Source organism: Solanum stenotomum, chromosome 4, assembly GCF_019186545.1.
Source record: "Solanum stenotomum isolate F172 chromosome 4, ASM1918654v1, whole genome shotgun sequence".
NCBI lineage: Eukaryota > Viridiplantae > Streptophyta > Magnoliopsida > Solanales > Solanaceae > Solanum > Solanum stenotomum.
In genome coordinates this window covers 11,511,983-11,528,022 of record NC_064285.1, presented here as the reverse complement: position 1 = coordinate 11,528,022, position 16,040 = coordinate 11,511,983, and the positions used below count along the sequence as shown (strand labels likewise).

The following is a 16,040-nucleotide window of genomic DNA, read 5'->3' as shown; positions in this document are numbered from 1 at the left end:
CACTTGTGAAAACATGGTGTTACTCTATTTATGGACATATTTTTTACTTACAAAAGATAATCACATCCATCATTTTTCTAAAATAACAAAATAAGGAAACAAGTGAATATCTAGATATTTTAAAGTGAACTACGTAAATTTAATTGGAACCGCAATACAATACAATGTAACACATACCAAATGAAAAAACAAAATAAATAAATAAAATAGAAATCCATATCATGAATCATGTTTTCCTATATAATTTTATAATTTCTTTCTCTATCGTTCATCTCTTTAATTCTTACTTATCTCACTCAAGAGTCCAACACTACCCACCTTGACAATATCTATTTTTGTCTCTAATCCCCACAAAAACCCTCTGAACAGCTTCTCCGCCGTCACTTACAGCCAATCTCCGCCACTATGCAAGCCCATTTGCTCTCCCCCACTATATACCCCACCACCACCACCGCCACCCCAGCTTTCAGCCCCCTTTTCCCCAAATGTAGGACCCACTCAAGAAAACCACCCACTCTCACCATCCGAGCTTCCTCAACCGAAACATCGACCCCACCACCACCACAGACCACTACCTCAACAGACCCATCTCAGCAACTCAACAAATACAGCAGCCGCATTACTCAACCCAAGTCACAGGGTGGTTCACAGGCGATTCTGTATGGAGTAGGATTAACTGATGAGGATATGAACAAACCCCAAATTGGGATATCCTCTGTTTGGTATGAAGGCAATACTTGTAATATGCATTTGTTAAAGCTTGCTGAAGCTGTTAAAGAAGGGGTTACAGAAGCTGGCATGGTGGGGTTCAGGTTTAATACTATTGGTGTTAGTGATGCTATTTCTATGGGGACTAGAGGCATGTGTTTTAGTTTGCAGTCAAGAGATTTGATTGCTGATAGTATTGAAACTGTCATGTCTGCTCAGTGGTATGATGGGAATATTGCCATTCCTGGATGTGATAAGAATGTGAGCCTCTTTTATTCTTTTTGTAGAAAGAATTTTTAAAAATATGCAGTGATGGAGTAAGGAACTTACACTATTAGTGTAATGTGACTGTTGTTAATTACCACATTTGCAGGTTATATATTAATGCATGTGATTGTCTTTTAATTTACCTGATTTGGATAAATTATTTTGGATTTACATACATCGTCAGTGTGTAAATGTAACTCCTTACTGAATTATTCCCTTCTAGGTAGTGCTTCCTTGTTGAAAGATTCTGTTTTTTTGAATTTTTTTTGATGTTCCTGATAATTTGCGAAATTGTGAACCTTATTCTTAATTGTGAGTTAAAGTATTTGGGTCGAAGGTCTTTTGGAGATAGGGACCCGTGGGATTACACTGGGTACGCTGTTATTGTTGTTGAGTTAAGAGCTAAGTTGTGCGGATTCTTCACTTTCGATGCCGCACCCGTGTCAGATTCTCCAAAAATACAATACTTTTGGCCAATCCGACACGCACCCCTTGACATTTTTGAAGAGTCTGAGCAACATAGGTTAAGAGTATATTATTGTGGAGAAAAAGATGTATGTTTTGCAATTTTATAGATATATTTAATGCATTTGCTGTTTTACTTTCAACAAATTACTGTCTATCCTTGTACGAACTCACACTCTCTTGTTTAGGTTAAATTTCTTTGAGTAGATAAGATTCTTGGTTGATTTCCGGAATGAATAGTGATTCTTGGAACTACAACACTTCCAATTAGAAGTGTGTTAAAGTATATTATTTTAAAGATTTTTGTATAAAAGTTTGTGGATTTGATTTAATTTGAGAAAGCAAAAAAGACATGAATTCCAGATATTAGGTGACTATCTGCTGTGAAGATTTATTCAGTTATGCAATTTCTTCAAAATACCAAATATTTTTATCTGACATGTTACATGTTTTTTTTTTCAAAAAGTTGTTCCATGACCTGCACTGGTTATAACCAGTGGTGGAGCTAGGATCTTCACCAAATGGATTCAAAATATAAATAAGTAAATCACACGAAGAAGCCAAGAGATCAACACCTAATTTGATCTTGTATATATAATGTTATTTTCTGGCGACCTTACGCCCCTTACATCTGCCCACAGTTATAACACACTCAAGTTAAATTGTAATACATTAAAAAATTTCACATAGCAATTCAAGATTAAGTAAATATAACTTTCTGGCTTGTTAACAATTTCCTGCAATTTGCTTCTTTTGTGCTTTTGTGGTGTTCTCTTTCACTAAACTCCTGCCAATCTATATGCACATGCTATAGTATTGTAGTTCTATTTTTAGCGGTTAGGGCGGGTGGTACTGAGTAGTCTTGATGGAGTGAAAAGAATGAGACTCTTCTTGGTAACAGGACCCAAACCATTGAGCTACCCCCTAATCATTTTCTTCTCTTGTCTAATTCCAGCTGCCTTTCATGCTGTATCTCATCGAAATGATAACTTCTTGTTGTAATATGGCAGATGCCAGGTACAATTATGGCGATGGGAAGACTAAATAGGCCAAGTATCATGATATATGGTGGAACCATTAAGGTGAGATTGGAACACTCACATTTTAATTCTTTTTTGTGCATCTAAAGCCTTTTTTCATGTAAAAATAGAGGTTATCTTCTAAATTTGTCTGCTTGGAACCATTCCATCCCTTTCAATATTTCTTTGGGATTTGTTGAAGTTGAATAACTGTGGAGAATAAACCAAAGGAGAGATAACTAGGATAAAATATTTGTGGTGTCTTCAAGGAGTAAATCTCGGGAAGCAAGTTCGTGGGTATTTGTGTGAGTTTTACTTGATTAAAAACTAGGACAATATATTTCATTGTACCCAGGATTCCCGCAGTTAATAAAAGAAAGGGAAAAGGATCGAAAATACCCCTCAACTTTGATTTATTGTTTGATTTTACCCTCGCCGTTAAAATGAAGTTAATTTTACCCCTCCCGTTATTAATTTCACCAAATTTACCCCTCATTAGACGGAATCCCCAAAATTGACCCAAATTACTCAAATTTAAAAAAAAAACCCTATTTCCTATTTTTAACCCAATGCCCCGCCCCATTTAGAATAACCCGGTTAACCCTATTTTACCCATTCTTCCAAATTTCCTTTACCCATTTACCCATTCCCTCTTTGAATAGATAATCTCCTTTTTCTTCCAAATTTTCCATATAACCCAATGCCCTTTACCAAAATTTTCCTCAAAAGCTCAAGCATAGAACCAGCAGAAGAGGCCACTAAGATGCAGACACCCCTTAAGATGAAAGGAGGCTCAAGCTTAGAACCAGCTAAGCATTTGAATTCTCGGAGGACAAATATTACTGAAGATCATGATTCAGGGAGCTCTGGATCTAGAAAGAGATCTAGGTCCAGCACAGGCTAGGAATCTGATGGCCATCCAGATGAAACCCAGAAATTCGAAAGGCATATTGAAAATAAAAGCAGCATTTCAGCAAAAAGTTCCCGGTTGATGAAAAATTTCAGAAAATTGGAGGCAGCTTATTTCATGACGAGACGCAGGGTTATTAAAAGGGACAAATCTATGAGAAGTTAATGGGTAAAGGGCATTGGGTTATAGGGAAAATTTGGGAGAAAAAGGAGATTATCTATTCAAATAGAGAATGGTAAATGGGTAAAGGAAATTTGGGAGAATGGGTAAAATAGGGTTAATCGGGTTATTCTAAATGGGGCGAGGCATTGGGTTAAAAATAGGAAATTGAGTTTTTTTTTTTAAATCGGGTAATTTTGGTTAATTTGGGTCAATTTTGGGGATTCCGTCTAATGAGGGGTAAATTTGGTGAAATTAGTAACGGGAAGGGTAAAATTAACTTCATTTTAATGGCGAGGGTAAAATCAAACAATAAACCAAAGTTGAGGGGTATTGTTGACCCTTTTCCCTAAAAGAAATAGGGAAAAAGAAAGACATTGGGTCCATCAAAAGAAACACGAAGAAGAGAGCTAGCTCGTTACATTTGGTACCAGGAATATTTAACTTTCAGACAGGAATATGGAAAAAATAAAGACATGGTGTAGTATTTGAAATCTATTTGATGTATCGGGAAAATGCAAGAGTAGAGGGAAGTCCTCAATATGAAAAACCGCCGTTACAAGATATCTAGAGAATCTGTGTTAGTGACATGGTGGCGTATGTGGCTCTTTTGCACCTCCTTTTACATGATTTTCCTGTATATTCAGCAGATCATGTTTGGCTTATTTGAGGTTTTCATTTGTCTTTCCTGCTAAACTTTGTGATATAGTATTACGACTGGTCAGATTTCTTTGGAAATCTTGTATGTTAATTGTAGGTAATCATATGGTATATCCGTTATGTTTGAGTGAAGGAGTTGTTTATTTAGTGAAAAAAGATATATCTTCATGATGATTGTGGTCTGCTGTCCGGTGCAAAACCACAAGACCATGCATCTTTTTCAATCAAATCATGACAAAGTTTCTTCTCTTGCTTGTAATTTTCTCGCGTATCACTAAAAAATTATTTCTAAAAATCCCACAAGCATTTTTACAAATTATTAATCAGATTTTCTTAATAAGTTGTTTATGTAGTCGCTAAATCTTCATAAACTTTAACAAATAAAGCATGGAAAAAAGTACATGTCAATCTGCTATAAACTTCTTTATCGTTCCATTATTTGTCATTGCAACAAAGAGAATTTTTTTTGATGCATCAGAAAATGCCAATGAAAATGGAGAACTTGTTATGGATGGGATAGGAGACAGAGCAATCCAAATGGTGTAGGACATGTAAAACCGGTGTTACCACAAATTTATATATTCTTAGCTGTCTTTTTAGGGAAAGAAGTTTGGGGGGGAGTGGGGGACTTTTAGAGGTTGAGAATTGGAATAAGAGAGCATGAATGTAGAGATAGTTTTTTAGGTTTAACTGCTAGAAGGACAGAAGGAATGGTAATGAATAGAGATCACATTAGCTTCTTGCAGGCTTCTAAGTGTCTGCTGTTGCTGCCAATGTACTCCAAAGTACAGCTGATAACAACTAGATATGCCAATACATCAATTGTTTAATCATAAGGGTGACCAACTTTCTAGAAATAATGCTAATTAAAAAACGGCATTAAAGGTTAACAACTCAATGGGAAAGACTAGAGATCACATAAGCTGCTTATAAGCTTCTGAATGTCTGCTGTATGCTGTTGCTGCCAATGTTCTCCAAGATACAGCTGATAACTAGAAAATGCCAGTACATCAATTACTTCATTGCTTAATCATAAGGGTGACCACATTCTCGAAATAATGCTAAATAAAAAGCGACATAAAAGGTTAACAACTCTAGACTCTTTTTTTTTGAGAAAGTTAACAACTCTAGACTCTTATTAACATAATGACAGGTAAAATGATATTTCAAGAGCATTTATTGTATTACATGTTCTGCTTGCTTCTGAATTATTTTTGATCCTTTACCTTTTCTCTGATGTACAGCCTGGTCATTTCCAAGGGCACACATTCGACATAGTATCCGCTTTCCAGGTATGTCTGTTGATTTGTTAGTTTACTGTTTTAATGTCTTCCTACTGCTGTTTTTAGCAGTTCTTCTGTCAGTTTTGCCTTTGAGCACAGTCAGTACCTGTTTGGCCAATCTGCCATTGCTTATTTTGAGAAGCACTTTTGTAAAAAAAAACCTTTTTAGGGAAGTACTTTTGGAGCTCAACAATTTGTGTTTGGCTAATTCATTTGGTAAGTGTTTTTTTTTTAAAGTTTAGATAAACATATTGTGCATTCACCAATTTTTTCAAAAAGTGCTTTTGGGTGTCAAATTATGGAAAATGACAAGTATCAAGGCATGTTTTACAATTAGGATTACTTAAAAAGATTTTAATATACATTTTTAGGGAAAGACTTTAAAATATGTGGAAATAAATATTAACTTGTATCTTTTTTAGAGATAGCTTTGTTATTCCAAAGAGAAAAAGGAGAGATAGAGGTAATGGATGATAGAAGGATGGGAGAAGTAATTCATATTTATATTTTGATGGACTATTCCAAAGTGGGAGAGGAGAAGAAGGATAGAAAAAAAAGAGAGGAAGGAAACTACACAGTAAAAAGCAAAAAGGATAAAAGAACTGTATTTAATTGAAAGATATGTTAAATTAATGAGAGATAGTTTGGTAAATATGAATTTATGGTAAGAATATTTGTCTTGAAATAATAATAATTTTCCTTCTGCTTCTTGGGAAAAGCATAAATTTGTAGCTTCTTCTTCTGCTTAAGAGCACCTTTTTATTGGGCTAACACCTAAATTTTTTTTTTCTTTTTCTGAAAAGGATGCTTTAGCCTCCAAGAAGCTTAGCCAAACACACTATAAATGTCAGTTTAGACTTTAGACAAGGTTTGAATAGGCCTTGAGGCACACGGCGAATAATATGCTTGCTTGTGATAAAATTCATATCAATGTACATCGTCTAGAAAAAGTACCACTAAACTAGGAGAAAACATGTTCTTGTTGAAGTTCTCGTTAACCTATGTAAGTACTTGAGGAACCATGGAGGACCTGTGTTATCAAAGGCGCTCGCCTTAGCACCTTAGGCGAGAGGCGAGGCGAGGTTGTGTCGCCGTTCTACTGCAAGGCGAGGGCTATGAAAAAGGGGAGCAGAAGGTGATGAGTCAAGAAGAAAGGCGTCACTTTATTTTCTTTAAGAAGTCAAAGATATATCTTTCAAATTTAAAATGTAATTTTAGGGTTTTTGTCTCACTTACCTCTTTTCAGTCAACTACGCGATTCTGAGTTCTCCATCTTTGTCTTCAGATTTCAGCTGCAAAGGTTATGGTCAATCTCTGTTCTTCTAGTTCTTTCTTCTTCTTCCTTTTTGCTCCCCTGTTTCTGGCTTCTTCCTTTTCTGTTTTGGTGACTAGGCACTGGGTGGCAGATTCTTCTTCTTCTTTCTCCTCTGTTTACACCGCTTTCGGGCAACTGCGCACCGGCCAATCTGTCCAGTTTTTTATTTTTTATTTTCTGCCTGATTGGATTTTTTTGGATAAGGTTAACAGGTATTATAAACAAGAGAAGTACACCTATAGTGTGCTCCTGAAGTAATTACATCAAAAGTATAAAGGAACAACCAAAACAAAATCTATCACCTATATCCCTTATAAACTATCTAAAACTAGGGTTAAGTCCCTTGGATCCTTAGGTACAGTATGGATACATCTAGTTATAAACTATCTAAATATAGGGTAAAGTCCCCCGGATCCTTAGGTACAATTTGGATACATCTAGAGCCGTCAAAATGGGATTAACCCATGGGGCCGACCCAACCCAACCCGTTATTGGGGTAGGGTTGGGATAGGATTTTTCGAGCTCATTTAAAATTAGGGCTTATAAGCCCAATCCATATAAGCCCTTGGCCCTTGAGGCTTGATCGGGGTCGGGCCGGAGTCGGCCCATGGGCCAAAACTATTTATTTAAGGGTAACTTACAACAATTTCACTACTATATGAGCTAATTACTTTAATGCACATTATGTTGTAATATTATGAATCTTACTAGAACGTCTAGATACATGTATCTCATGATACATAGACTCAAAATTAGGTTAATTTGTTATAGATACACTCTACCCAAGTGGATTTGCATGTGACAAACCCTGCACCCTCGTTCTCCCTCCCATCTTGCTTGCCACTCTCATATCTCGCTCGTGTATTTGGGATGCATCATGCATCACACCAGATACATGTATCTCGCATATCTAGTATCCTAAATATATGCTGATTACACTAGATTTTTTGCTAGTCTTATTGAAACAACACCACTGTTTGTCATAATTGATTTGAAAATCTTCTCATTTTCTTGATGTTATAGAATTTTAAGTTTGGAAAGGAAAAAAAAAGAAGGGCTAGGCCCGCCCCAGCCCTCGGCCCTTCTAAGGTTGGGTTGGGTTAAGCATTTTCAGGCCCTTCCAAATGAAGGGTTGCCCGCCCTAGCCCTTCAAATTCCTTGGTCCACAAGGCTTGGGGCGAGTGGGGCTGGGCCGACCCTTTTTGACAACTCTAAATACATCAAAAGTAGAGTTGTCAAAAACGGCTGGCCCAGCCCTACCCGGCCCAAGCCTGGCGGGCCAAGGAATTTGATGGGCTAGGGCAGGCCGACCCTTCACTTGGAAGGGCCTGAAAATGCTCAACCCAACCCAATCCAACCCTAGAAGCGCCGAGGGTTGGGGCAGGCTAGCCCTTCTTTTTTCATTTTTTTTCTTGTCAAACTTAAAATTCTATAACTTCAAGAAAATGAGAAGATTTTCAAATAAAATATGACAAACAATGGTGTTGTTTCAATAACACTAGCAAAAAATCTAGTGTGATTAACATGTATCTAGGATACTAGATACACGAGATAGATGTATCTAGTGTGATGCATCCTAGATACGCGAGCCAGATAAGAGAGTGGTGAGCGAGATGGGAGGGAGGCGAGGGAGCGAGATTTGTCTATGTATCCTAGATACATGCGAATCCACTTGAATAGAGTGTATCTAGAAAAAATTAACCTAATTTTGAGTCAATGTATCCCGAGGACGTACCAAAATTAGGTAAGATTCGTAATATTACAACATAACATGCATTTAAGTAATTAACTCATATACTAGTGAGCAGTGTTCAGGGAAGCATGAAACGGAAAAAAGCGATAAGGCCACGCTTCACGCTTTAAGCGATGAAGCGCTCACATACTCATTCTAGTCTGTGAAGCGTAGAAGGCTCGCATCGCTTCACTTCAATCGCTTTAAGCGATGAAGCGCTCGCTTTCCTGAACACTGCTAGTGAGATTGTTGTAAGTTATCCTTAAATAAATAATTTTGGCCCATGGACCGACCCCAATCAAGCCTCAAGGGCCAAGGACTTATATGGGTTGGGCTTATAAGCCCTAGTTTTAAATGGGCTTGAAAAATTCTATCCCAACCCTACCCCAATAACTGATTGGGTTGGGCCGGCCTCATGGGCTAAACCCATTTTGACGGCTCTAATAAAGTAAAAGGTTGCTAAGCAGTTCAATTTTAGACTTTGGAAGGGAATTTAGTTGTATACTAGTTAGTACATTAAGTTTTTGCCTATAAACAATAATATGTTATTGATATTGAGATTTTGGTTATTTATATATACCATTAATATTTTAATTTTTGGTAATAATTGGCGCCTCACTTCAAAAAGACTGAGCGCTTCACCTCTTGCCTTAATGAGGCAGGCCCTTGTTGCCTTACGTCTTCTAAAGGGAGATTTTGTAGAAAGAGAGCGACTTTCCAAAAGGATGGGATTCTTTGGATGATTTTTTCTTTTCTTTGGTAAGTAAAGCATTTACACAGAAATGCACTAAGGAGGTACGACAAGTCAGCAAAAGCTTTACTAGATTACTATCTTAATGAACTTAGGAAGGCAATGCAAATTCTTAGCCTTTTAATTTTTTTTATTCTAACCTAATCTAAAATAGTTAGAAATATATTCTTATAAGATTTCTTACCTTGTGTCATTCCCTCTAAACACATTCATTTGTCTTCTTTGTATCAAATTCTGGTGGAGGATGTTCTTGATGTTCTTTGTTTGTTGATTACAGTAAAATTAATGCCGATGTTTGGTGTGTGTGTGCGCGCCTCTATATATGGAGATAAATGATCACATGGAGGGGGATGGAAGGAGACGGGGAAGGAAAAGGACGGAGAAGAAAAAATGTGGTGCATGAGATGAGAGGTAAAAGAAGGGAAATGAGGAGTTGGGGGAGAAGATAAGTGGGGGCGAAGGAAAAATTGGTCCATGGAAGTTAAAATTATTACATGGAATGTAAGGGGGATGAATGACCCTAATAAGAGGACCACCATCAAAGTAGAAATTAGGGACGCATACTGATATGAATTCACCAAATAAAACTGGAGATATTGACATATAGCATTATTAGAAAAAGGCCGGGGGGGGGGGGGGGGGGGGGGGGGTGAAGTATGCCTATATTCTGTCTTGGAGCTTCATTTGTTGTCATCATTCATAGATGCCATTATGTTACTAATGGGATTTGGGCAAAAATGGAGGAAATGGATCAACTTTTGCATCTCTTCTGAGATATTTTGTCTTGGTCAATGGAAATCCATGCAGCTTTTCCAAGAGTTCGAGGGTTTGTCTGAGGTTTGAGACAAGGGGACCCACTATTACCAATATTCCTTTTAATAATGGAAGCATTACGCAAGATGATGGATAAAGGTGTCATGGAAGGATTCAAAGTCACGGTTGGGAGCGCTGGGACACTTGGTTTCTTATTTGTTATTTGTAGATGATTCTTTGGTTTTCTTGTGACGTAGACAAGACTCAATTGGACTACTTAGGACAAGTCCTCACTTGTTTCACTTGGTGTGGTGGAAGACTGACACATCTCCTTAAAAATAGGGAGGGCATGGTATTAAAGACTTGAAGGTGTTCAACAAAGCAACAAAGCTTTGATGGATTTGGCTGTGGAGGTTTTGGCAGAGGTAAATGCTTTTTGGAGAGGGGTCATAGTTGGTAAATACAAAGCAATGGAAGGAGAATCTTAGCTAGTGAATGTTTAACAAGGTGTGCTTTTTTACTTGGCCAAGTACTAGAGGGGTGATCGTGAGTCATGACTGGAAAATCTTAGCTAATGAATATTGTCTGCGTTAGCTGGTGTTGTATGTGCAAAGAGGCAGGCGAGGTCATGGATCATCTTTTTCTTCATTGTGGTCTTACCGTGAGATTATGGTGGGATATGTTTAGGTGGTTTGGTACTTCATGGACAATGCCAATTGCCAAGAACTATGAAATTATTGAGGTTCAGCTGGAAAAGCAGGAGGAGAAGACGTAGGTCATGGGTATTGGTTCCACTAAATGTGGGTAGTGTGGAGAGAGAAATAAGAGAGCTTTTGAGGGGCTAGAGTCGAGTTTTTCTCAATTGAGGAGTCTCCGATTGCTTATATTCTTTGGTGCACCCATATAGTTACCAGTTGTATAGGAGATTGGGTGGTGTTTGTAGGAATAATTTCTTTTTTGTAAATTCTCTACCTTTTGGTATACCCCTTGTATATGGCCATATTTTTGGCCTTAATTATGAATGAAAGTACGTTTATTTGATCAAAAAAATATAAATTGTCAATGAATACATTGTTGAAGCACAATTGATGTGCAGGTGACATTGTGTGGCAACTGTGTATCTTTTTCTTGACAAGTGCCTTTCCTTTATGAATTGTGACAACTTTAATAGATACTCTTGTTTGTAAAAGCAATTAATGTTGTTCCTGAGCAGCCAGATGTACCACAGTTGTAGTTGTTATGGTTTATATGATCGAAGCATGCTGTGTGACTTTACTTTTTTAGTATGAGAAGGCTAAACTTAAAAAGCAGCTCTTTGTCTAAGACGTTTGAATCATCAATCTTCAATTCTGTTAAAGCTCTGGTGATAGCTTTTTTTCTGCTTTGATTTTACTTGCAGGTGTATGGAGAGTATGTTAGTGGTGCTGTTAGTGATGAACAGAGGATGAATGTAGTTCGTAATTCATGTCCTGGTGCGGGGGCTTGTGGTGGAATGTATACAGCAAACACCATGGCATCTGCTATTGAGGCAATGGGCATGTCACTGCCTTATAGGTAGAAGAATATGATGTAGTAGTACTTTGTTTAACAATATTCATTGCTAATACGTCCTTCCTTCACCTCCTTTTCAATGCAAAAGCTCTTCCACACCAGCTGAAGACTCACTAAAGTTGGATGAGTGTCGCCTAGCGGGAAAATATCTTCTGGAATTGTTAAAGATGGACTTGAAACCTCGAGATATCATCACAAAAAAGTCCCTTCGAAATGCAATGGTAGTTGTCATGGCACTTGGTGGATCTACCAATGCCGTACTACATTTAATTGCTATTGCAAGGTGAGCAAATTTTCCGCATCGTTCCCTATACTTTTGGATTGAGTATGTGAGTCATGATTATTATCTCCACAGGTCTGTTGGTTTGGAATTAACTCTAGATGACTTCCAAAAGGTTAGCGATGAGGTTCCTTTCCTTGCAGATCTGAAGCCTAGTGGAAAATATGTTATGGAGGATGTGCACAAGGTTTGGTCAATACTACGTTTGCCAATTCATTTTTAGTTTTGGTTACATGGGCATTCACTGCTGTTGATTTTGTTCTGATCAATTGACGAGCTTAATTATTTAGATTGGAGGCACACCCGCAGTCATCCGCCACCTGTTGGAGCTTGGGTATATGGATGGGGACTGTATGACTGGTATGTACTTTGACGATAAGAAGATATTTTCTTGTACTGGTTATCTAATAATTGGTGGCACTCATTTCACTTGCTTTTGATTTGCAGTCACAGGAAAGACTCTGGCTGAAAATGCAAAGCTATTTCCTTCTTTAGCTGAAGGCCAGGTAGGTCTTTTTACCAATGTGGCTTCTTCCCATGTGCTGCAGTAATTTTGTCATAGGTTTTCTGCTCCTGAGTGAATTAGGAATGCAAAGCTATAGATACTCAATTTGGTCCATCTTTCTTTTTCTTCTAGCAAATTATAAGACCACTATCAAACCCCATCAAAGAAACAGGCCACATCCAGATATTATACGGGAATCTTGCACCAGAGGGGAGCGTGGCAAAGATCACTGGAAAAGAAGGACTATACTTTTCTGGTACATCGTCTTTCTTCAATATTTAATTTTTGGTGTCTCTGGACATTGTTTATATGCTTCTTGAATATATAAATAATTACGGGAACTTGTTCATCAGGCCCCACCTTAGTGTTTGAAGGAGAGGAGGCTATGCTTGCAGCTATCTCAGAAGATCCTTTGAGTTTTAAGGCAAGCCAGTTAATCCTTTTTCCATCCTTTTTCATTTACTTCGATCCTGATAAACTAGGGAATGGGTCGAGGAGACAATATGTAATTAGGTGTTTGACAAGGCCTCAAAGAAGAAGAGATGGAATCCCAGCTTTGTTTATTTGTCTTCTTGTATTTCTCTGCAGTAATTTTGTTTTTAATTAATTTGGATGAGTTGCTGTAATTAAACACATCTTGTTGGGACTTCAGATAGGTAAAGTAGATACTTTGTCAAAGTGTCACGCTACTGAGAGTTACTTCTGCTGATTTCTTCAGTTTCAGCTCGCATTTGGTCTCGTAGACTTCGCTTGGATTTGCCTAGCAGCAAAGTATCTTTTAAGCATGGATTTATTCCGAATTCTCTTGTCAGTTATTAGTGATAGTCATTTTCTTTTGTTGAATAGTAACTGGCTGCAATTGTTTGGGCAGTTCCCATGTGTTGGGTATTAGGTATCTAGACATCTCATCTGTGTACAATATTTCAGGGAAAAGTTGTAGTCATTAGAGGAGAGGGACCTAAGGGAGGACCAGGTATGGCTGAAATGCTGACACCCACAAGTGCAATTATGGGTGCAGGTCTTGGGAAGGTACGTAATGGGAGATCTCTCTCGTCCTTGTCTATTGTATTGTTATAGTCAAAATTGATAATTGACATGTATTTCTTATGGTATCTCTCTCTGCCTTGCTGATTTTTTATTTGGTTCTTTTTTGAACAATAGGATGTTGCTTTACTTACTGATGGAAGATTTTCTGGAGGTTCTCATGGATACGTTGTGGGGCATATATGTCCTGAAGCACAGGTGCATTAACTTTTGTTTCTGAACTTGTTGCATGTAGAATTTGTTCCTTTCCTCCATTCATATTGCTTTCACTATGTTGTCTGGTTGACCATTATAGCTTGTAGTTTGCAGCCTTCAGGAACTTGTGAACCACCTTAATATTCTGGATATGTGAATAATCTCTAAAATGGATCCAACCCTTGTTTAGGTGCACATTACATGTTAGAACCCTGCTGCAGACAAAAGCATGACATTTAACTTTTAAGTGGAAGAGGCCAGGAAGGTTTTTTTTTTTTTGGGGGGGGGGGGGGNATTATCCAACAAGTTTGGACTGTTTCGCCATCGGGACTTTCTTGTTGTAAAACAAAAAATAAAAGAAGATGCCAGACGCTATGAGCATCTCCCCTAATGCATTTATTGTTTAACCACAATAGAAGCACGTTGCATAATGCAGTTAAGAGTTTTACTTGTAAAAGTGCCAGTGAAAAGTTGCCAAATTTTCTTCACTAATGTTCCCATCTTGAGTTACCAAATGCAATGTGTTTTAAGAGGAGGACCAGTGGTTCAGTAGCCAGATTTTTCCTGGTTTGTTTTCTCATGTGCATCCCCTCTTCTCCACCACCACACACACACACACACACACCTAGTTTGAGTGTGCTCACGCAGACATGACTTGTCTAATTTATAAAGTGTTAATAATGTATTTCGTTGTATAAACAATGTGTTGTTGATGCAACTATGGATCTCCGTGGAGTCGTGGTGATAACAGTTTTAGAACATAAACATGCATTATAACATAGAGGACCTATCTGTACAATCTTGTTTTATTGTCATTGAGAATCACGCAATTCAAACTTTTACCAGGAAGGAGGTCCAATTGGTCTTGTTCAAAATGGAGACATAATAACAATCGACATTCAGAAAAAGAAAATGGACGTTCAGTTATCAGATGAGGTGTTGGAACATCGTAGAAAAAATTGGACAGCCCCTGCATATAAGGCTGACAGAGGGGTTCTCTACAAGGTACAAGAGTACTTGACAGTGGACAGTTATTGAATGCAAACATCGTAATGTCTGACATAATTATTATATTTCTTGCAGTATATAAAAAATGTACAATCCGCTTCTAAGGGATGTGTTACCGATGAATAGAGAAGAAGCATATTTACCAAAAGCAAAGAGTGAACCTGGGAACGCCTGATTTTTCTTGCAGCTGCAATTGGGGCATCTGCACGGCTCGTAGCTCTTTTATTAGTAGAGGTATTCGATTTATGTTTGCAGGTGTAACTTTATAGTAGTTGGTTCTGTTTTTCGTTCTTCATTTACCCATTTTTCCTACTCTGCATTTCTGTAACTCCCAGCTTGTTGATTGGTAATTTAAATTGTATAATGCTTGGTGAAATAATATTTGATAAAAGAACAATCACTTCTACTTTGGAAATTCCCAAAAGTTTGTAATAATCTCTGAGATTGGTCACTAGCTAGGAGGTTTTTCAGACTTGCTCCAAGTTTATTGATCAAGTTTCTCAGTATTCCAATTTCATTCATTAATTTGTTTTTCGTTAACTTGCTTTTGCGTTAGCTATACCCCAAACCTCTCTCTCTCTCTCTCTCTCTCTCCAACGGCTTTCTCTCCATACCCCAACGGCTTTCTCTCCGGCGACGCCGGCGAAACCGACAGACACCAGCGCTGCTCCGACCAGGCGGCAGCTCCGACGGGATCCTCTTTCTCTTTCCCTCTTTTTCGTTCTTCTTCTTCTTCTTCTTCTCTTCTCCGTCTCCAGCAGCCGACGAGGACCACCAGCAATCACCGGACAGCAGCAGCAGCAGCCGGCGACAACCCACGACAGCAACAGATCCGGTCGACAGCAACCAGCGAGAGCCAGCTCTGACTCCGGTGAGCTACCGGCCAAACAACAGTGCACCAGCAGTGCTACTGTTTGTCGCCGGAGACCAACCAGATCTGGCCGGAAAACTTACCGATCAGGTTCTATCTATCTTGTCTCTTCTTCCTTTCTCGATCTGAATATATTTTCTGAGCCCTCACTTGCAGATTTTGTGTACTGTCTTCTGTTTTTGAAACCTTCTGATTATCTATCTTTATTTTTGATTGGCTTTGTAGTTCAGATTAGGGCTACATCTTATATAGTTCGGATCAGTGCTTTCTTGTTCTCTATTATAGGCTGGATCAGTGCTTCAATCGGTAGTCTAGTTGTTGCTATCTTGTCTTTTAGATTATACACTTGTTGCAGTATTTTAAAGTATTTTCCTGTGTAGATTTTACATTAGTTTCAGTTTCTTTCTAGTGGATTTGGTAACTGATGGTGGTAGTGAGTCATGTCTTCGATTGAGGCCGAGGACGAGGGGTAATAGTGGTAAGAGGGCTATGGGTTCCCATAATTTGCGGGTAGGATCATGGAACATAGGTTCGTTGACGGGGAAGTCTATAGAGCTAGTGAAA

General features: G+C 38.2%; 1 protein-coding gene across 1 annotated transcript; it reads left to right on the top strand.

Moving 5' to 3' along the window:
• The first annotated feature begins 248 nt into the window (after positions 1-248).
• LOC125862291 (dihydroxy-acid dehydratase, chloroplastic-like) lies at positions 249-15,122 on the top strand. The gene is made up of 14 exons (XM_049542334.1): positions 249-969; positions 2,451-2,522; positions 5,433-5,480; positions 11,422-11,576; positions 11,662-11,856; positions 11,929-12,040; positions 12,144-12,213; positions 12,301-12,359; positions 12,491-12,614; positions 12,712-12,782; positions 13,286-13,387; positions 13,520-13,600; positions 14,444-14,602; positions 14,681-15,122. The coding sequence occupies exons 1-14, from the start codon at positions 406-408 to the stop codon at positions 14,729-14,731; spliced, it is 1,863 nt and encodes a 620-aa protein (XP_049398291.1). The 5' UTR covers positions 249-405; the 3' UTR covers positions 14,732-15,122.
• The last annotated feature ends 918 nt before the right edge of the window (positions 15,123-16,040 follow it).

Coding starts and splice junctions, on each gene's coding strand:
- LOC125862291 (XM_049542334.1), top strand. CDS start 406: ATGCAAGCCCATTTGCTCTCCCCCACTATATACCCCACCACCACCACC. Junction 11,857..11,928: donor CATTTAATTGCTATTGCAAG/GTGAGCAAATTT, acceptor TTATCTCCACAG/GTCTGTTGGTTTGGAATTAA. Junction 14,603..14,680: donor ACAGAGGGGTTCTCTACAAG/GTACAAGAGTAC, acceptor TATTTCTTGCAG/TATATAAAAAATGTACAATC.